Here is a 23506-nt window from a genome sequence, read left to right on the forward strand (position 1 = left end):
TTCGAATCGCTAGGTTTTGCGGATCATCAGCAAGGAAAGTAACACTTTGATCATACCTGCTACTACCCAGTTTTTATTGCATTAGATCAATCCTCACACATTGCATGATTAGGATCTAATTAAATTGTGGGTTTGGGAAGTAGATGAGGTAGTACCTATCACCTGTTTTATTATCAAACCTTTGGGAGTTACTTCTATGTTTGCTTATTATGCCATACTATGCTAGTAGACGTGGATTGGGTGAGTGAAATCCATGACAGATTTGAGTTTGTTAAATTAATGGTTTATCTAAGGTGGCAACTTAAATACACACCTGGGTGGATTGAGGCACCTGGGTATTCCAGTGATTGCCTGTTTTTCTTTTGGACCACCACCCAGGCTCAAAGGGATCATGAGATTATTCATACTAGAAACTTCTGTGTGCAGCCACAAGCTACTATGGGCTCTAGCATAGTTGACTAAGTTGTGCGAACTCTTACAGTGGTAGACTAGCAGATGTAGGGGAAAGTAGGTGTAATGGTCTACCCGATCGTAAGATGCTAGCGCTTCTGAAAGACTATGTCTCAGTCATCCGTTTCTGAAACACCATGTAGTGCAAGAATCGCAACGGAGGAGATCGGGCCTTGTGGGGAAAAGTGCGCAAACCTCTGTAGAGTGTATAAACCAATCATGGTTAGCCGTGTCCCCGGTTATGGACATCTTGAGTATCTAGTACTTGGATTATCATGTGAATCTCATCATGTTACTCTAATTAATTTGTTGGGTTTTTAATGATGATGTTTAATGGGGATTGAGAGGGTGTCTACACTCTCAGTGTTTAACAACCACCATGATAGTTAAATAAAATTTATTCCTTTGCAGTAGGGAAAAATTGGCTTTACGCAAAACTGTAACCATAGAGCTTTCCACCAGCCAAATTTGCATGTAGTATAGTCTTATTCCATTATTGCTCTCTATGTGTTACATTGCCAGCATATTCCATGTGCTGACCCGTTTCGGGCTGCAACGTTCATGTTGCAGACTTTTCAGACGACGAGTAAGGTGCCTTTAGGTCGTGGTTCTATACTCAGTGATGTCGTTGGAGTTGATGGACTCACTTATCTTCCAAGCCTTCCGCTGTTATCGTTATTAGATGGCCTTAAGCCATATTTTATTGTAATAAGTTCTCTTTTGAGACACTCGATGTAATAAGTGTGTGATTGCTACTCTGTTATAAATCCTTCAAGTACTGTGTGGTGTCAGCATTACTGATCCAGGGATGACACCGGAGCACAGAGATCGGACCATTTGAGATCTGGTCGCTGCACAAGCCAATACACACAATAGCCCATACGGCAGGGTTATGTCCAAGAATATGCATTTTCATCTTATGCTTCCAACTAGCAAAATTAGTACCATCAAAGTTAGGACCTCTACGGTGGTAATTTCCCTCGCCAGATGCCATACTCTCCTAGGTTGTGAAACCAAGGCTATGATCACCAACGCTATGGAAATCAAGGCAAATGGAGACCAAAGCTCTGATACCACTTGTAGGATCAAAAGTATATCTAGAGGGGGGTCATTAGACTATTTGACCAAATAAAAATCTAGCCTTTTCCTAATTTTAAGTCTTGACAGATTTTAGGAACTTAGAACAAGTCAAGCAATCAATCTACACATGCAAGTCTAAGAGTATAGCAGCAAAATGTAAAAAAATTGCACATGAAGGTAAAGGAAGGAGTTTGGAGGGAGCAAACGCAATGTAGACACGAAGATTTTTGGCGTGGTTCCGATAGGTGGTGCTATCGTACATCCACGTTGATGGAGACCTCAACCCACGAAGGGTAACGGCTGCGCGAGTCCACAGAGGTTCCACCCACGAAGGGTCCACGGAGAAGCAATCTTGTCTATCCCACCATGGCCATCGCCCATGAAGGACTTGCCTTACTAGGGTAGATCTTCACGAAGTAGGCGATCTCCTTGCACATACAAACTCCTTGGTTGAACTCCACAATCTTGTCAGAGGCTCCCAAGTAACACCTAACCAATCTAGGAGACACCACTCTCCAAAAGGTAATAGATGGTGTGTTGATGATGAACTCCTTGCTCTTGTGCTTCAAATGATAGTCTCTCAAACACTCAACTCTCTCTCACAGATTTGGATTTGGTGTAAAGATGATTTGAGTGGAAAGCAACTTGGGGAAGGCTAGAGATCAAGATTCTTGTGGTTGGAATGGAATATCTTGCTCTCAACACATGAGTAGGTGGTTCTCTCTCAGAAAATGTATGTTGGAAGTGTAGGCACGTTCTGATGGCTCTCTCTCTGAATGAAGAGTGGGTGGAGGGATATATATAGCCTCCACACAAAATCTAACCGTTACACATAATTTACCAAACTCGGTGAGACCGAATCATGAAACTCGGTCAGACCGATTCAGTTCAAAATGTGAACGTTAGGCTTTTCGGTGGGACCGACATGTCAACTCGGTGGGACCGATTTCATTAGGGTTAGGGCATAACGTAATCTCGGTGAGACCGATCACATAAACTCGGTAAGATCGATTTCTGTAATAGGAAAACAGAGAGTCGGTCAGGCAAACTCGGTGGGACCGAATCACTCATTTCGGTGAGACCAAAACGTTATGAAAGGGAAACAGAGAGTTTGCATTGCGAACTCGATGGGACCGGTCGCTCATCTCGGTTAGACCGAAACGTTACGAAGGGAAATAAAGAGTTTGTAATCCCATCTCGGTGAGACCGAGATCCCTATCGGTGAGACCGATCTGATTAGGGTTTCTAGCAGTGGCTATGTCAAGTGAACTCGATGGCGCCAGATAGATCAAATCGGTGGGGCCGAGTTTGACTTTTGGTTTGGGACATATGTGAAAATGAGAAAGTGGTTGAGGGCTTTTGGAGTATATCACTAAGCATTTTGAGCAAGCAAGCCATTAAGCAACACCTCATCCCCTTTTAATAGTATTGGCTTTTCCTATGGACTTAATGTGATCTTGGATCACTAAAATAAAATGTAGAGTCTTGAGTTTGAGCCAATGTGTGTCCTTAGCATTTTGAGGGGTCCACATTCCTAGTCCATGCCATGCCAATCATTGAACTTTCTGAAATGATCATCTTGAAAGAGCATTAGTTCAATGAGCTATATGTTGTTAGAAATTACCAAAACCACCCAGGGATAGTTGCACTTTCAGGCGCGCCCTCCATCCTTGTGGCCGCCTCGTGGCTCTTCTGACTTGCACTCCAAGTGTCCTGGGTGTCTTTTTGTCCAAGAAAAATCTTCGCGAAGGTTTTATTCCTTTTGGACTACATTTGGTATTCCTTTTCTGCGAAGCTGAAAAACAAGGAAAAAATAGAAACTGGCACTGGGTTCTAGGTTAATAGATTAGTCCAAAAAATAATATAAAATAGCATATTAACGCATATAAAACATTCAAAATAGATAATATAATAGAATGGAACAATAAAAAATTATAGATACGTTGGAAACGTATCACCGTCCGATCTAGGGTTAGGGAAAGGCCCCTCGCGTCACCCGCAACCATGCCGCTGCCACCAGCCATCGCCGGCGACGAGGCAAGGGCCAGCTCCCCCGATTGCCGCCTGGACGTCAGATTAGATGGAGCGCAACCCGACGCTGACGACGAAGGACCCGGCGAGATGGACAACCCAGCCGCGCACGAGGAGACGACCACCTCAGCCCTGAACTTACCAGACCCGCGTCCCCTGCACCGCGTCACGCACCACCCAGGATCCACCGCCGGCGACCGCACCGCACGGCCGCGCCCGCCCGGAGCAAACTTCTTGACCTTGGGATGAAGAGGAAGGGGAGAGGCAAGGAGAGCGACCAAGGGGGGGGGTCCGCCTTGTCCCTCGACCCAGATCTATCCGAATCCAGCGCCCAGAAACGATTGGCCGAGGGGAGGCTGCCGCGGGGAAGGGGGACGAGCCCCTGGCCGCAAGAGCTCGCCGATGAGAGGAGGGTGAAGGAGATCCCTGACACATGGAGCACGGGGGGAGGGGAGAGAGCGGGCCTGGCGCTGGCCATCGACGACCGCACCATCGCCATGGGGAGCAAGGGCAGAGGAGGGGGAGGGAAGGGGGGGAGGAGAGAGAGCCATCCCGCTCATCTGAACTGCTATTATTTTAGTATCTTTGTTGAATCATATTGTTTTTTTCAATGTACCGGGGCTCTCCTCCGGTTCCATTCATTCAAAATGAAACCACGAGCAACATCCAGTGCCCTAGGCTCAACGCCGCTGGCTAAAAACAACATAAAATTCACTATAGGTTCTCCAAAACTGCCATGCCGGCAGACCATCAATCAATAAGATAAGATTATACTTCCTCCGTTTCATAATATAAGAATGTTTTTTTACATTTCAATAATGTTAAAAACGCTTTTACATTATCGGACGAAGAATTAAATATAAAAAACGCTTTTATATTATGAGACGAAGAAAATACTAGATAAGAAGATGGATGGGAGGCCAACAGTACACCCGTGGCAGTGTCAGCCTGAGAAAGCCACATGAATCAGGTCATTGGGCAACAGATTCGGTGCAGGCACGCAGCCAATGTATGTATCGCGGCGGAGCGCACCTGTTCTCATGCCCGAGCTCACATGAATTCGGGTGAACAGTAAAATATATATTTTTATTCTGAATCTTTTTGTGTGAAATGTTGACAAATGTTTTTATGGCCTGCAAAATTTCATCATCATATGATATTCATGGAAAACATGGCGAAAAAAAACCAAAATCAATGCTCCAAAATGTTACTTTCAAACACATTTTGAAGCATTGATTTTTTTGCCACATTTTACATGAAAGTCATCTGGTGATGAAAATGTATAAGCTATGAAAACATTTGTCAAACTTTCACAAAAAATTAGATTTTTTAATATTTTATGATTTTACTGCGTGAGCTCGGGATTAGACATCACTTTCAGTGCTCGGGCACATTCTTCAGAAAAGGATACAATAGTCAGGCAAACATTAAATACTTCGCCTGTCTGCTCGTTGCTTTTAGTTTTTTCTTTTAGTTTTTGCACCAACAGCGCATCGAGTCCTCATAGTCTGCGTATGACTTGAAATACTTCAAATACTTAAAATAGTTCAGTGAGGGCGCAACAAGATTATGGTGAACGTTGCTCCATGTATACTTTTTTTTTCAAAAAGGAGGAATACCTCTGGCCTTTGCATCTCTTAAGGCACACATCCATATTATTAAAAAGAATCCAGGTTCAAAATACGGTCTCAAACAATACGACAAAACATATAAAAAAACTTGTCATAACTGGTAAAAATAGGATAAGATGACTAGACACCTATCTTATTATTGGATCGTCATCCAAACCGGTTGTAAGTATCTCGTGCGACCATCTCTCATCAGCTGCACCTAATATCCATAAGCTCCCTGTGGTCCGTATGGCTGAGTAACGATCACGATGGATCCAAGCGGACGCCCTGAAGATAACCTGCAAAAAAATTGTGACGATTTGTTTATTAAAGACAACATCATTCCGGCAATTCCATATGACCCAAAATAATGTACACACTTCAACTCAAATATGTGCCGTAGTCCTAGGCTCTACCCCGGTTAACCAAATCCCCAAAAAAAATCGATAACATGGTGGGCGCAGATACGTTAAAGGACACGTGAATGCTCCGCCACACTAACTTAGCAAGTGGGCATTGGATAAAAAGATGTTGTATTGATTTTTCCTGATCATAAAAGTAATATAGATTACTACCCTCATAACTACGCTTTGCCAAGTTATTCTTTGTCAAAATTACTCCTTTATGCGTCATAGTTACTATCCCATGAGCCTAGAAAATAAATTTCGTTTACCGTTTTTAAAGGTGATGATCTTGCCCCTGCTGGTTCGCCTTCAACGATTGAGCACATAGACAATCACAGAGCAGGGAAGTTATAGTTAAATAACTTTACTCTTTGATCTTCACAATTCAAGAGTGTAGCAGTAACCCAAATTATCTTCTTTTTACCGTTCTCCATGCCCCACCAATACTACCGTTGAGATCATCACAAATGCCTGCCGACAATTTGAACTCACTCATACTTTCTTCGTCTCAAAATAAGTGTCTCAACTTTGCATTAACTTTAGTACATCCTTTTGGTTTTAGTCACACGCGTCTTTTCCATCTAAGAAGGATGCCCTTACGATCATTTCATGCTCTGCTTTCGGTCGAGCGGTCCCAGGGAAAGGTGCACTAAACTTGAGGACGGAGGGAATAACACAATTGGGTCAGAATTTCCTTTGCACCTTTGCAATAGTGATATTGCCATATTGGGAGACCCATGTGCGTTATTTTTCAGGACTAATCAAGTGCGAACTGTCACATGCCTGGTTGTTGATCGGTGGACTAAAATGTACTTGCACATGATTACCCAAGACTCTGTTAGGCTGACATGCATGCATGTTCTAACTGAAGGTCACGGTGGTTATGGGGCTGACTATGGATTGTCAACACGATTAGTTGATATGTGTACACCTAATACGGCGTTCACACGTAACCTCAAGAGAGCATGACGATTAGCATCAGACTGTCAGATACGCGCACAAATTGTATGCAGAAAATGATTTCAGTGTAAGCAATGACGTGCTGACAGTTCAGAGTTTGAACATTCATTCTAGTGTAAGAACTCCAAAGAGATTATTCGAAACAACTGAATAGTGTTAGAGAAATGAATTTTGCTCAACCGCCTAACAGATCGTCACGCTGGTACCGCTGAATTATGATAAACTTGGAAGGACAACGCCAATCCTCTTCACTGGTTCAGCTACCTTGTCATTCGATCACCATAACTGAATGTCTCTAAAATAAAATCGAATAACATCATATATCTGTCCTTTTCTCTCATAAAGATCATACCTCACGACCTAGAAGTTCCTACATCCTCAGAGTACCAAGACATCCCATGCACTAAGTAATGTGCTATGGAAAAACGGCACACGGGTATGATTCTGTTTAATCCGCGTATCCGTGTCTTAAATCTTAACCGTCAAGAGCCAACGGCCATCCTGAGCAAATCAAGGCATGTTCATCCCAATAATTGTTATGCTGACCAATCCTAACGAAAAGCATCACATAGAAAATCTCCATAATCAATCAAGCTTACAATTATTAGCAAACAACACGCAAGCTCTGATGATCTGAACACTATAAATAGGGACGCCATTACCATTGCAAAGCACAAGACAAAAACCTTGAGGACTTGGCTGCCTTGCTACATTACTTGTTAGTAGGCGTACTCTGAAATTGAAATGGAGAGTCCCTCTCTGCTTCTTCTCATCACCTTGTTGGCCTTTGCATTCAAGGCCTCCGTTGCTCAATGGACGCCTGCATTTGCAACATTCTACGGCGGCAGCGACGCTTCGGACACCATGGGTAAGGTTTCTTTTGCAGCTGAGTTGCATGCATTATTTGGTTGTCGCACATTCTGGATCTTCTTTTACTAAGCGGATGCAACTTACACAAAAATGCAGGTGGTGCGTGCGGGTACGGGAACTTGTACAATGCTGGGTACGGGGTTAATTCAGCTGCTTTGAGCACGGCACTCTTCAACAACGGCGCGTCTTGCGGCATGTGCTTCACCATCACCTGTGACGCAAGCAAGACGCAGTCGTGCAAACAGGGCACATCCATCACCATCACGGCCACCAACTTCTGCCCGCCCAACTATGCCCTGGCCAGCGACAATGGTGGATGGTGCAACCCACCGCGGCAGCACTTTGACATGTCGCAGCCCGCGTGGGAGACCATCGCCGTCTACCAAGCCGGCATTGTGCCGGTCAACTACAGGAGGGTTCCATGCCAAAGGAGTGGGGGCATGAGGTTCACCATCAACGGGAACGACTACTTTGAGCTCGTGACGGTGGCAAATGTCGGCGGCAGCGGCGTGGTGTCCCAAATGTGGATCAAGGGGTCCAAGACTGATTGGATGGTAATGAGCAGGAACTGGGGTGCCAGCTGGCAGAGCAATGCTTACCTCAATGGCCAGAGCCTGTCCTTTAAGGTACAGACCGACGATGGCCGAGTCGTCATGGCCGACAATGTTGCGCCATACAACTGGTGGTTCGGTGCCACCTACACTTCATGGCAGCAGTTCTAATATCTTGCTAGGTTGGTGTAGGTACTCATCTGTGGGTACTCAAATAGTCAGGCCCGATGATTTCATCCGAGGCTGTATCTCTTCTTTTCTTTCTTTGTATCTCTGTTTTGCTTATCCAAGTTTGTGTACTTAGCTTTCATTAATTCTATTGTATCATAAGATCATCATATTATATGTGTGTGCCCAACATCTCAAGAGTAATTTATCTTCAATCAAATCTCTAGTGTTTAATACGAGGTCGCCTATTTGTGCCTAAATTTCAGTCGATTTTCTTCGCTTTTGGGTTGAAATCCAATGAACGGGACATCTTCCTCCTCCTCCTTCTTCCTGCTCTAACCAATGACGCACTTGTATGTATCGCCAACCAACCGCATGTACCTACCAACCGTTGTCGGTGGCGCTATCGTTCTCACCTTGTCGCCCCTGGCCATCTCTCTAAACCCCGCCACGATTCTATCGCCGGGGACCTCCCTAAACTACTCACCAAAACCATCAAGGGGATCCAATGCTCCGTGGCCAAGTGTTGTAGTGGTAGCAATGTGGATTAGGAGCACCATAGTCATGCTTGTTCACCGAACCGATTAACAAATCATGTGGTTGCTTTCTGACCCTCAATAGATCACAGTGTGCTTGCTATTCTAACAAGTGGTACCATAGTCGGGTGTGTGATTGATATTCTAAAAATTATGTCAAGACGTGCAAAAAAATCCATAAAAAACACTTACATGCACATGACTCAGCTTTGTTTTCCTATTTCAAGTTTCGTGAAAATCACAACTCATTTGTGACTTGTTGAAAAAGAACAAACATAAGCTTCATATTCCAACCTTTTCTAAATCATGTTCCATGAAAAGGATGGCATCATCCCCGTATTTTAGAAGGGACACCATGTAAGAGCATCTCCAGCCATTCGGTGCCCCCAGGGACTGAAATATCGCCTCCTGGGGGCTAGCCGGCGCTATTTTCACCATGGGCGCGGTCGGGTTCCCAACCGCCGCCCCAAGTTGGCCCCAGACGCCGTTTTTTGATATCCAAATTCGGCTAAATTTCATACAAAATGACATAAATTTGGTCAAAATCAGGCAGTTTTCATTGATATTTGTACAAAGTTAAAGACATAATTTAAAAACTTTGAAAAACTAAAACTACGCCGCCGCCGCCCCGAGCCTACTGCATGCTGAGGAGCTTGTAGAAGGCGGTGTAGTCGCCGCCGCCGTCCTTGCTGCAGGCCTGCCCTAGGTCGCCATGGCAGACGGGGTTGGTCAGCGCCGGCGCCTCTCGTCGCTGTCCTCGAGGACGGTGACGCCGCCCTCGTCGCGGCCGCGATGCCGAGCGGCGATCTCCTCGAGGGCGCTGATACGTCTCCAACGTATCTATAATTTATGAAATATTCATGTTGTTATATTATCATTCTTAGGTGTTTTACAATCATTTTATAGCAACTTTATATATTATTTTTTGGAACTAACCTATTGACCCAGTGCCCAGTGCTAGTTGTTGTTTTTTGCTTGTTTTTTACATCACAGAAAATCAATATCAAACGGAGTCCAAACACCACGAAACTTTTTGGAGATTTTTTTATGGACCAAAACACTCAGGATGGGCCAGAGCAGCACCTGGGGGGTGCCCCGAGGGGGCACAACCCACCAGGGTGCACCTGGGGGCCCAGGCGCGCCCAGGTGGGTTGTGCCCACCTCGGTGGCCTCCCGCACCCCCTCTTTACCCTATAAATTCACTAATATTCCGAAAACCCTCGGGGTTAACCTAGATCAGAAGTTCCGTCACCGCAGGCCTCTGTAGCCATCGAAAACCAATCTAGACCCTTTCCGGCACCCTGTCGGAGGGGGAATCATCTCCGGTGGCCATCTTCATCATCCCGGTGGCCACCATGATGAGAAGGGAGTAGTCCACCCTCGGGGCTGAGGGTTTGTACCAGTAGCTATGTGTTTGATCTCTCTCTCTCTCTCCCTCTCGTGTTCTTGAGATGTCACGATCTTGATGTATCGCGGGCTTTGTTAATATAGCCGGATCATACGGTGTTTTCCCCTCTCTATCTTATTGTGATGGATTGAGTTTTTCCCTTCGAGATTTCATTATTATCAAACTGAATACTTTTATGGATTTGAGAACACTTGATATATGTCTTGCAATTGAATACTCGTGGTGACAATGGGGTATCATATTCATTCACTTGATATGTGTTTTGGCACTCAACTCGCGGATTCCTGAGGTGACATTGGGGTAATCTACGCATTGGGGTTGATGCACATTCTTGTCTTTGTTTCTCTGGTAGAAATCTTGGGGCACTCTTTGAGGTTCCTTGTGTTGGATTGAGTATTTTGAATATGAAATTATTTGGTGTTATTTTAGTACGAACTCTTGGATAGATCGAACGGAAAGAATAGCTTCGAGGTGGTTTCGTACCCTACAAACGATTTCTTCTTATATTCTCCGCTAGATAGGAACTTTGGAGTGATTCTTCATTGCACTTTTGAGGGGTGGTTATGTGATCCAATTATATTAGCACTGTTGAGAGATTGCACTAGCGAAAGTACGGACCCTAGGCCTCATTTTTAAGCATTGCAACACCGTTTTTGTGCCCGTTTACTATTTTCTACCTTGCTGTTTTTATTTATTCAGATTATAAAAATATATTTCTACCATCAATATTACACTTGTATCACCATCTCTTCGCCGAACTAGTGCACCGATACAAATTGCCATTGTATTGGGTGTGTTGGGGACAAAAGAGATTTCTTGTATTTGATTTCAGGGTCGTTTGAGAGAAACCATCTTCATCCACACCTCCCACGGATTGATAAACCTTAGGTCATCCACTTGAGGGAAAATTGCTACTGTCCTACAAAACTCTGTGCTTGGAGGCCCAACATGTTTCTACAAGAATAAAGTTGTGTAGTAGACATCAAGCTCTTTTCTGACGCCGTTGCCGGGGAGGTGAGTGCATGAAGGTATATCTTTAGATATTGCAATCATATCTTTTAGTTTCTTGTTTTATCACTAGTTTGGTTTATAAAAGAAAACTACATAAAAAATAGAATTGAGGTTGCATCATATTATTGATCATCTTTATAATATCTTTCTTGAAAATGATGGTTCGGAAAATTGTGCTCAATTGTTAGAAGAAGAATTCAATAAAGTGTTTGGCACAAAATATTTGAATGATGAGCATGATTGCAATATTGCTAGTATGAATTCTTTGAATATCCATGATGCTAATGATATGCAAAGCCATAATCTTGGGGATGCTATATTTGATGAAGATGATATTTTTAGTCCCCCAAGTTTTGATGAGAAAATTTATTATGATGATTGCACACCTCCTATTTATGATGATTATATTGATGAAAGTGGATTCGGGGATGTCATGACTTTATTTGATGATGAATCCACTATTTTGGAAGAGGATGCAATTGATTATGACAACAAAGTTCCTATCTATGATGATTATGGTGATGACATGTATGTTGTATTAATGATAACCATGAAACTTGTCATCATGATTTTAATTTTCAATCTCATGATAGTTATTTTGTTGAGTTTTCTCCCACCACTACCGATGAGAAGAAATTTACTTATGTGGGGAGTAATAAATTTTCTATGCTTGTGTATCATGAAAAGAATGCTTTATGTGATAGTTATATTGTTGAATTCATTCATGATTCTACTGAAAATTACTATGAGAGAGGAACATATGCTTTTTAGGTATCACAATAATATCGAGTTTCCTCTCTATGTGTTGAAAATCTTGAAGTTATGCTTGTTTTTCCTTCCTATGCTAGTTGATTCTTGTTCCCATAAGTTGTTTGCTCAAAAAATCCCTATGCATAGGAAGTGGGTTAGGCCTAAATGTTCTTGCCATGTGTTTCATGATGCTCTCGTTATGTTTCAATTCTGTACTTTTATGTGAGCATCATTGAAATCATCGTTCCTAGCTAAAAGGCATTAAAGAAAAGTGCTTGTTGGGAGAGTACCCAACACTTTTACCTACTGTTTTTGTGAGGTCACATGATTATGCTACTGTAATGATCATTTTTATTGATTTTGTTTCAATAAAGTGCCAAGTAAAGCCTTTGGGATGGCTTACAGTGATAGTTGATTTGATCTTGCTAAAAAATAGAAACTTTTGCGCTCAGGAAAATAATTCTCATTTTTAACAAAAGTGTGATAAAATACTGACTCTTTTTGAAGAAGGTTAATAGACAAATTTCCCAGGCTTTCCTAATTTTTCAGAATTGTTGGAGTAACAGAAGTATGGTTGGAGTACAGATTACTACAGACTGTTCTGTTTTTGATAGATTCTGTTTTCAATGCATAGTTTGCTTGTTTTCTAATTTCTATGGCTTATATTGCTCAATATAAATTGTGGAAATGATATGCTACAATAGGCATTGTGTGATAACAATTATGAATCTTGTCTTTGACCGTACCAAAGTGAAATGGTTTACTCTTTATCATACTAACCTATGTCACGAAGTTCCGTTAAGTTTTGTGTGATTGAAGTTTTCAAGTTTCGGGTGAGATGTCGATATGAGGAGAATAAGGAGTGACAAGACCTTAATATTGGGGATGACCAAGGCACCCCAAGTTAATATATAAGGAAGATCCAAGCAACTAAGCTTGGGGATGCCCCAGAAGGCATCCCCTCTTTCGTCTTCAACATTATCGGTAACCTCACTTGGAGCTATGTTTTCATTCGTCACATGATATGAGTTTTACTTGGAGCGTAATTTTTTTGGTATTATTTGCTTGATGTTATTTATAGTAATGTTTTTCATCTTTATTTCAATAAAAATGGCAATGATAGCCTTTTCCATGCTTATTTTGCAAGTATACAAGTTGCTGTTTGAAAACAGAAAGTTTACCGCTGTTACAAAAATTCCCTAGAAAAGTCAGAATATGATAAAATGTTGAAACTTTTTGCAAAATAAAATATGATATATTTTCTACAGTGTGGTAGAATTTCATAATGTTTTGAGTTTAATAAGTATTGATACTCTTGCATTCTTTACAGACTGTACTGTTTTGGCAGCTTGCTGTTATGTTTGCATTGTTTGCATATGTTTGCTTGTTTAATGATTCTATTTGAGGATAGGAGTATTAACTATGCAGAGTAATTTAGTATTCAATATTGAATAATAATTTTAGTGATTTTCCACAGTAGAGAATGATAAGGTTTTTCTATTGGTTTATACTAACTTATCTCACGAGTTCTTGTTGAGTTTTGTGTGCATGAAGCTTTTGAGATTTAGGAAAACCGTGATATGAGAGGAATTAAGGAGACACAAAAGCTCAAGCTTGGGGATGACTAAGGCACACCAACATAATATTTTAAGAAGTCTCAATCATCTAAGCTTGGGGATGCCCGGTAGGCATCCCACCTTTCTTCTTCAACATTTATCGGTTAGTATCGGTTGAGCCTAAGTTTTTGCTTCTTCACATGATGTGTGCTATTATTATAATGTCATTTTATTTTGTTTTTGCTTGATATTTTAATAAAATACTTAGATATGATTTTTTAAATAAAATAGAGTCCTCAAATAGTTGTCAGGGAGGCTAGGTATGCGGCATTCACATCCCGTCAACGAAGCTCTTTTCTATGGAATTGCTCTAGTGCTTCACTTCTACCATTTTGAGCATGGTGTGCTTTAGTATTTTTGAAGAAATTATCTCTTGCTTCACTTAAATTAATTTACAAGAAAGAAATATTATGCTCATGATCTGCAGTTATATCTTTTTGGAGTACCTTGTCATTTACTCGTGTGCTTGTAGCGACCCGATCCCAATGGACCGTAGTCTCTGTGCTTAAATGTCATCCCTGGATCGGTATGCTAAAACACATAGTACTCGAGGATTTATTGCAGAGTTCAATCACACACTTATTACAATGAGTGCCTCGAAAAGAGTACTTATTACAATAATATGGTTGAAGGCCATCTAAATAAGATAACTGCGGAAGCTTCAAAGATAAATGAGTCCATCCAACTCCACGGCAAAACTGAGTACACGACAACGACCTATCGCACCATACTCTTCGTCTGAAAATTTGGCAACATGATACATTGCAGCCGTGTAGGTCAGCACACGGAATATGCTGGCAAGATAACACTATAGAGCAATGAACAAATAACAGCTATCACTACATGCATATTTGGCTAGTGGAGGCTCCACGGTTATCATTTGCATAAAGCTAATTTTCCCTACAACAAAGGAATATATTTTATTTAACTACAAAGTTTGCTGAAATTATTGAGAAGGTACCCCCAACTCAATCCCAAATTAACATTAATAACCCAACAAATTCATTAAGTAATGTGATGAGATCAAAATAATAATTCAAACACCACATACTCAAGATGTCCATAACCGGGGACACGGCTAACGATGATTAGTTTATACACTCTACAGAGGTTTGTGCACTTTTCCCCACAAGACTCGATCTCCTCCATTGTATTTCTCACACTGCATGATGTTTGAGAAACGGATGACCGAGACATAGTCTTTCCAAACAGGTCACCTTAACCGATAGATAGGCCGGTACACCTACAATTCCCCTACATCTGCTAGCCCATTATGGAAAGGATTCCCACAACTTACTCAACTATGCCAGAGCCCATAATGGCTTGTGGCTACACACGGAAGTTTCTAGCATGAATAATCTTATGACCCCTTTGAGCCTGGGTGGTATTCCATAGGACGATCACATGGGTACCCCGGAATCTCCTAGGACAACACTGGATTCTCCAGGTGCCCACAACCAATCCACAAAAATGTGTATTTAAGTAGCCACCTTAAGTTTCCCTTAGTTATAAGTAACTCTCACATCTTTCATGAATCTCACAAACCAATCCACGTCTACGAGCATAGCAAAGTAGTGCAAGCATAACACAATAATACCCGGGGTTTGATAAAAGACAATAGGTTCCTACCTCATCAACTACTTCCCACACCCACATGTTATCAAAGTCCTACTCATGCAATGTTTGAGGGTTTAAAACTAATACATAAAAACTGGGTAAAAGGGATATGATCAAACTGTTACTTTCCTTGCTGACGATCGGAAAACCCTAGAGATTCGTAGTAGCAAGCCTCGCACTGCGGAAACTCTATCGTGAACAAACAATAGCATACATAAGCAGTCAAGCATAATATGCAATGGTAAAAACCAAAAGAAAAGATCTAAACAGAAAGTTCAAGTGAAGAGCTTCGATTTGCAAAAAGAATCACTCGAATCGGAGTTACGAAACTCAAACTACGATCAAAAGAAGATCAAATTCAAATCTGCTTGAAACCAAATTTTAAACTTCCATAATCATGTTCAAGTTGTTTATCTAGATAGAGGGGAACAATATGAAGATTTTGGCGTTGGTTTCACTGGATTTGGATAAACAAGCAACCAGTAGTGAGGGTTTGAAGATTAGGGACTAATCTACGATAAAAGTAATTACGGATAGGTCCCTAGCCGAAAATTAAACTAAAAAGAAAAAATCTAATGAACAAACGTTCGCTAACAGAAACTAACTAACGAATTCGTTCGTTAATAGAACAAATCGGGTGAACATTAACTAAATAACATAACCAAATGATAAACCGATCTAAATAAAATAAAACAAAACTTAAAAAAACGGACGGTTCTATTGGTTTTACCGGTTCAGGGAGAATAAACCGGCAGTGGCGGCATTGCTTCGATGAGCGGGTGACGCGGCAGCGGCAAGGCGGCGGCGAGGCAAGGTGACAGCGCGGGGAGGCGGCGTGGGGCAGCGGGGGCTAGCAGCGGGCGGCGGCGCGGTGTCTCGGCAGCGGTGCGGCGAGATGCGGCGGCGGTGGGCGGCGGCTTGAGGAGGAGAAGAGGGGGGTGGCATGCTATATAAAGGGGCCGGGGCGTCCGACTTGGGCGAGGGGGCGGCGTGCTGCGTGGCCGGCTCGGACTCCGGCCGGAGTCTGGCATGAACACAACGCGGGAGGCGGTGCGGCGAGCGGACCTGCTGGGCCTTCGGCCTTGTTCGGTCCGAAAGAATTTTTTTATAATTTCGCCGCAGAGAAAAATCCAAAATAAGATAAATAAAAAATTCTAAAATCCCAAAAATAATTTTTACGATCCTCTCCTAATATTTAGGACCACATGAACATTTTTCTGGGCTAGAATGCAAATTTCTCCCTAATTTAACCAAATAAAATCTCAAATAAATATATTCTTATTCAAAATTAAATTTCCATTATTTCCTCTGTTTTGAAGAAGTCATATTATCTTCTCTCATTATTTTATTTATTTTGAAATGATTGGAAAAATAATTTCAAATAAAAATCACCTTTGATCCAATTTACCAATTTTTGAAAATTCAAAAATGGAATTTTATAAAAACCTCCAACTCTCTCACATGGTCCTTGAGTTGCTTAATGTCTCTTGGATCAAAGTGTTCAAATAAACCAAATTCAAAATGCTCAAAATATGGATGCATATGATGACCTAATGCTTAACATCCAAATTGAAAATTGGGATGTACAAACCTACCCCCCTTAAGATGAATCTCGCCCTCGAGATTCGTGTTGGCTAGCAAATATGTGTGTGTGGTCTTTCCGTAGGTCTTCTTCTCGCTCCCAGGTGGCTTCTTCCTCGGTATGGTGACTCCACTGAACTTTGCAAAACTTGATGACCTTGCTGCGTGTAACTCGGCTGGCAAACTCGAGAATCTTGACGGGTTTCTCCTCGTAGGTTAGGTCACTCCCCAACTGAATTGCTTCCAGGGGCACTGTATCTCTCAGAGGAATATCGGTCATCTCTGCATGGCAACTGGGAAATGTGAAACACATCATGAATTCCTAACAATCCTTCGGGTAACTCCTACTTGTAGGCCACTTCTCCCATACGTTCCAAAACTTGGTATGGTCCTACAAATCTTGGGGCTAACTTTCCTTTGACTCCAAATCGTTTAACTCCTTGAAGTGGTGACACACGGAGATATGCTCTATCTCTGATTTCATATGCTACCTCCTTGCGTTTAGTGTCAGCATAACTCTTCTGCCTGGACTGAGCTACCTTCAGTCTATCACGAATCAACTTAACCTTCTCTTCAGACTCTCTGATTAAATCTGGTCCAAACAATTGTCGGTCTCCAACTTCATCCCACATCAGTGGTGTCCTGCATCTCCTTCATACAAAGCTTCGAAAGGGACCATCTTCAAACTGGCTTGGTAGTTGTTGTTATAGGAGAATTCTGCGTAGGGCAAATTATCATCCCAACTAGAACCATAATCTAGTGCACAAGCTCTCAACATGTCCTCTCAAATCTGATTGACTCTCTCGGTCTGTCCATCTGTCTGTGAATGAAAGGCTGTACTGAACTCTAGCCTGGTACCCAAAGTCTGGTGTAATTGATTCCAAAACTTCGAGGTAAACTGTGATCCTCTATCTGATAAGATGGTCCTCGGAACTCCATGCAGGCATACGATCCTGGTCATATATATCTTGGCCAACTTCGCGCTTGTATAAGTAGTTTCACGGGGATAAAGTGAGCCACTTTGGTCAAGCGATCTACTACTACCCAGATGGAATCATAACATGATCGTGTCCTGGGTAATCCGGTGATGAAATCCATGCCAAGCTTATCCCACTTCCATTCGGGTATCGGCATAGGCTGAAGTAATCCTGCTGGCTTCTGGTGCTCTGCCTTAACTCTCTGACATACATCACATACGGCTATATACTCGGCAATATCCTTCTTCATACCTGTCCACCAGAAACGTTCCTTCAAATCCAAAAACATCTTGGTGTTTCCTGGGTGAATCGAGTATGGCGAGTCACGAGCCTCCTGAAGTATTAAATTCCTGATTTCTGGGTCATTGGGCACATAAATACGGTCCTCAAACCATAATGTTTCGTGTTCATCCTCACGAAAACCTTTGTACTTTCCTTTATTCATCTTCTCCTTTATCTCCGCAATCTCCTCATCAGTCTTTTGGGCTTCTCGAATCTTTCCCAACAACGTGGACTGCACTTCCAATGCTGCAATGAAACCTCTCGGAACTATCTCCAAATGAAGTTCTCTGAGATCGTTGGCTAACTTTCGCGGTAATCCTCCGGTCACGAAAGTATTAACATAACTCTTGCGGCTCAAAGCGTCTACTACAACATTGGCCTTTCCTAGATGATAATGCAACTTCATATCATAATCCTTTATGAGCTCCGACCATCTCCTTTTCCTGAGATTCAACTCCTTCTGCGTGAATATGTACTTCAAAATCTTATGATCCGTGTATACATCACAACGGTTTCCAATAAGAAAATGTATCTAGGTCTTAAGCGCATGCACTACGGCTGCTAACTCCAAATCATGCATGGCATAATTCAACTCATGTGGTCGAATCTGACGTGAGGCATATGAAACAACTCTTCCGTCTTGCATAAGTACACCTCCAAGTCCTTGGCGAGAAGCGTTGCAATATACTTGGAAATCCTTGCGTATATCTAGAAGAATTAGCACTGGGCCTGTAACTAAACATTTCTTCAACTCTTGAAAACTGGCCTCACATTCCTCGGTCCATTTGAACTTGGTGTCCTTCTTCAATAACTACGTCATGGGCTCCGCGATCTTGGAAAAGTTCTCAATGAATCTCCGGTAATATCCTGCGAGTCCAAGAAAATTGCGTATCTCTCCAACTGAGGTGGGTGCCAACCACTCAGTGACGGACTGAACCTTGGAAGGGTCTACTGCTATACCTTCTCCTAATATAACATGTCTGAGAAATCCAACTTCCTTCAACCAAAACTCACATTTGGTGAACTTGGCATATAGTTGATGTTCCCTGAGCTTCTCGAGAACTAAGCGCAAATGTTCCTTGTGTTCTTCTTCATTCTTCGAGTATACCAATATATCATCAATGAACACCACAACAAACTTATCCAAGAACTCCATGAATACCTTATTCATCATACTCATAAAGTAGGCAGGGGCGTTAGTCAAACCAAAAGACATGACAATGTACTCATATAGCTCGTACCTTGTGGTAAAAGCTGTCTTAGGTATATCCTGTTCTCGGATCTTCAGCTGGTGGTATCCTGATCGAAGATCGATCTTGGAGAATACAATAGCTCCATGCAGCTGGTCAAACAAATCATTGATCATCGGTAGTGGGTATTTGTTCTTGATCATCACCTCATTAAGTGCACGATAATCCACAACCCTTCTCAAAGATCCATCCTTCTTCTCAACTAAGAGCACTAGGGCTCCCCATGGTGACGAGCTCGGTCAAATGTAACCTTTCTCTAATAACTCCTTAATATGTTTCTTAATTTCCTTCAGATCATTTGCGGGCATCCGATATGGTCTCTTCAATATTGGTCTGGTGCCTGGTAACATCTCTATCAAAAATTCTATATCTCGATCTTGTGGCATGCCTGGCAGTTCCTCCGGAAATACGTCGGGATAATCCTTTACTACTGGCACTTCCTCCTCAACAACTCATGAAAGTGAATTTACTTGAGTCCTCCTTGGCACATGCCTAGACACATACTTGATCCTTTTACCTTCTGGGGTGGCGAGAAGAATTGACTTACTAGCACAATGATATTTCCTCTGTACATCGATAGCCAATCCATGCCCAGTATCACATCCAATCCTTGTGAATCCAAAATTATTAGGTATGAGGGGAAAACATGCCTACCTATGGTCAATGGCAACTGAAAACATCCTTTGCTAGCCATATACTCCGCTCCAGGTGAGCTTACTAACATAGGTGTCTTAAGGGCTACGGTGGGAAACTTAAACTTATCCACAAATCCCCTTGATATGTATGAATGTGATGCACCAGTGCCAAAAAGGACAATAGCTGTAAATGACTTAATCAAAAACTTACCAATAACGGCATCGAGCTGCTCTTCAACTTCCTCCACGTTGATGTGGTTCACCTGCCCTCTGGTGAAAGGGTTGGGCTTCTTTCCAGAGCTTCCATTTCTGTTGCCATTCTTACCTCAAAACAATCATGGCGTAGTGTCCAGTCTTCCCGCACTTGAAATAGGTAACATGGCTCAGATCCTTTTTGGCGGGTGTTGCTGGGTTGGAACGGCTCTGACTATTGTTTCCTCCATTCCCATTTCCATTCTTAGGGCCACTGTGATTATGTTAACTTCCTCGATTGTGAGAATGGCCTCCATGGTTATGATGGGTATGTCCTCCTGAGTTCAGGGTAAAACGAGGCTTCTGGTGAGCTCCAGAGTTGTACTTCCCCTGTCCATACTTCCGTTCACGGTTCTCTATCTGCTGCTGCTTGCCTTCAATCATAAGAGCCCTGTCTACCAACTCCTGGTAGTTTTTGAATGTTGCCACCATCAACTGCATACTCAGCTCGTCATTCAGCCCCTCCATAAACTTCTCCTGCTTCACGGCGTCTGTGGCCACATCATCTGGGGCAGCTAACTTGCTGAACTCATCTATGTACCGCGCCACAGTATGGTTTCCCTGGCGTAAGTTGCGAAACTCATGCTCATAGCTCCAGCTGAGACATGTGCAGTGCGGAAGGCCTGCTGAAATTAATCCCAAGTAACATTGGCCACGGGGAAAGTGGCGGTGTAGTTCTCCCACCATGAGGCTGCGGGTCCATCCAGTTGATGTGCGGCAAAGCGCACTGTCGGTGTCAAAACCGGCGGATCTCGGGTAGGGGGTCCCGAACTGTGCGTCTAGGCCGGATGGTAACAGGAGGCAGGGGACACAATGTTTTACCCAGGTTCGGGCCCTCTTGATGGAGGTAAAACCCTACGTCCTGCTTGATTAATATTGATGATATGGGTAGTACAAGAGTAGATCTACCACGAGATTAGAGAGGCTAAACCCTAGAAGCTAGCCTATGGTATGATTGTTGTTCGTCCTATGGACTAAAACCCTCCGGTTTATATAGACACCGGAGAGGGCTAGGGTTACACAGAGTCAGTTACAATGGGAGGAGATCTACATATCCGTATTGCCAAGCTTGCCTTCCACGCCAAGGAAAGTCCCATCCGGACACGGGATGAAGTCTTCAATCTCGTATCTTCATAGTCCGAGAGTCCGGCCAAAGGTTATAGTCCGGCTATCCGGACACCACCTAATCCAGGACTCCCTCAGTAGCCCCTGAACCAGGCTTCAATGACGACGAGTCCGGCACGCAGATTGTCATCGGCATTGCAAGGCGGGTTCCTCCTCCGAATACTTCATAGAAGATTTTGAACACAAGGATAGTGTCCGGCTCTACAAAATAAGTTCCACATAATGTCGTAGAGAGAATAATATTTACACAAATCTAATCTGCTGACGTATTTCGTAGCGTGTCATCACGCCACAACCAAGCCTTTATTTGAACCGTTTTTACTGTTCCACCTTAGCGCGTTTTGCGAGGCGGTTTCCTTGGCACGTCTTGTCGAAGCAGAGATCGTGTCCCCTTATCCCGGGATTCTCATCAATACGGGCGTGGGTAACCCAACCGCGCCATTGATTACGGCGCTTGGGAGATAAGCGAGTTTTACCAGGCTGGTGGGGACGCATAGTTTCGTCCGCCCATATAAGGGGATAAGGATCCGCCTTTCCATCCATGCCTTCTTCCTCCTTTGCTCATCCATTCTCGCGCACTTAAGCTCCAGCGCCCAAGTCCGCATTCCCCACCTCAACCTTCTACAGCCATGTCCGGAGCGGGAGGCAAGTGGATGGTCTCCTCCGTTACGGAGGGACACATCAAGAAGCCGAGGAAAGCCGGATACTTGTCTGACGACATCACGCACCGGCTCCCAGACGAGGGGCAGCTCATCCCCACCCCCAGGCCCCATGAGAGTGTGGTGTTCCTCACCCATTTCCTCCGCGGACTAGGCTTCCCTCTCCACCCATTTGTCCGGGGACTCATGTTCTACTACGGCCCGGACTTCCATGATCTGGCCCCGAACTTCATCCTCAACATCTCGGCGTTCATCGTCGTGTGCGAGGCTTTCCTCTGCATCCAGCCCCACTTCGGCCTATGGCTGAAGACCTTCAATGTCAAGCCGAAGGTGTAGGATCGAAAGTATGTCTAGAGGGGGGGGGGTGATTAGACTACTTGACCAAATAAAAACGTAACCTTTTCCCAATTTTAGTTCTTGGCAGATTTTAGCTATTTTAGGACAAGTCAAGCAATCACCACACAATTCAAGCAAGCATGCAAAGAGTATATTGGCAGCGGAAAGTAAAGCATGCAACTTGCAAGAATGTAAAGGGAAGGGTTTGGAGAATTCAAACGCAATTGGAGACACGGATGTTTTTCCCGTGGTTCGGATAGGTGGTGCTATCCTACATCCACGTTGATGGAGACTTCAACCCACAAAGGGTAACGGTTGCGCGAGTCCACGAGGGCTCCACCCAAGTAACGGTTGCGCGAGTCCAAAGGGCTCCACCCACGAAGGGTCCACGAAGAAGCAACCACCCACAAGGTCCACGAAGAAGCAACCTTGTCTATCCCACCATGGCCATCGCCCACGAAGGACTTGCCTCACTAGCGGTAGATCTTCACGAAGTAGGCGATCTCCTTGCCCTTACAAACTCCTTGGTTCAACTCCACAATCTTGTCGGAGGCTCCCAAGTGACACCTAGCCAATCTAGGAGACACCACTCTCCAAGAAGTAACAAATGGTGTGTAGGTAATGAACTCCTTGCTCTTGTGCTTCAAATGATAGTCTCCCCAACACTCAACTCTCTCTCATAGGATTTGGATTTTGTGGAAAGAAGATTTGAGTGGAAAGCAACTTGGGGAAGGCTAGAGATCAAGATTCATATGGTAGGAATGGAATATCTTGGTCTCAACACATGAGTAGGTGGTTCTCTCTCAGAACATATGAGTTGGAATTGTAGTGTTCTGATGGCTCTCTCACGAATGAAGAGGAGGTGGAGGGGTATATATAGCCTCCACACAAAATCCAACCGTTACACAAGTTTTCCAATCTCGGTGGGACCGAATCAACAAACTCGGTCGACCGAAAAGGTAAACCTAGTGACCGTTAGAGATTTTCGGTGGGACTGACATGCAACTCGGTAGGACCGATATGGTTAGGGTTTGGGCATAACGTAATCTCGGTGAGACCGATTACACAAACTCGGTGAGACCGAATTTGGTAATTAGCTAACCAGAGAGTTGGTCAGGCAAACTCGGTGGGACCGATTTGCTCTTTCGGTGAGACCGAAAAGTTACAAAAAGGAAACACTGAATTTACATTGCAATCTCGGTGGGACCGATTCCGGCTCTTTCGGTGAGACCGAAAAGTTACGAAAGGGAAACAGAGAGTTTGCAATCCCATCTCGGTGAGACCGAGATCCCTATCGGTAGAACCGAATTGCTAGGGTTTGGCAGTGGTTTATGACAAGTGAAACTC

General features: G+C 43.4%; 1 protein-coding gene across 1 annotated transcript; it reads left to right on the forward strand.

Annotated features, from left to right (window-relative positions):
• Positions 1-7214: 7214 nt before the first annotated feature.
• Positions 7215-8348, forward strand: LOC125548697 (expansin-A8-like). Its single transcript, XM_048712248.1, has 2 exons — positions 7215-7403; positions 7502-8348. Exons 1-2 carry the CDS (start codon positions 7280-7282, stop codon positions 8125-8127), a joined length of 750 nt encoding a protein of 249 aa, XP_048568205.1. The 5' UTR covers positions 7215-7279; the 3' UTR covers positions 8128-8348.
• The last annotated feature ends 15158 nt before the right edge of the window (positions 8349-23506 follow it).

Source organism: Triticum urartu, chromosome 3, assembly GCF_003073215.2.
Source record: "Triticum urartu cultivar G1812 chromosome 3, Tu2.1, whole genome shotgun sequence".
NCBI classification, from domain to species: Eukaryota; Viridiplantae; Streptophyta; class Magnoliopsida; order Poales; family Poaceae; genus Triticum; species Triticum urartu.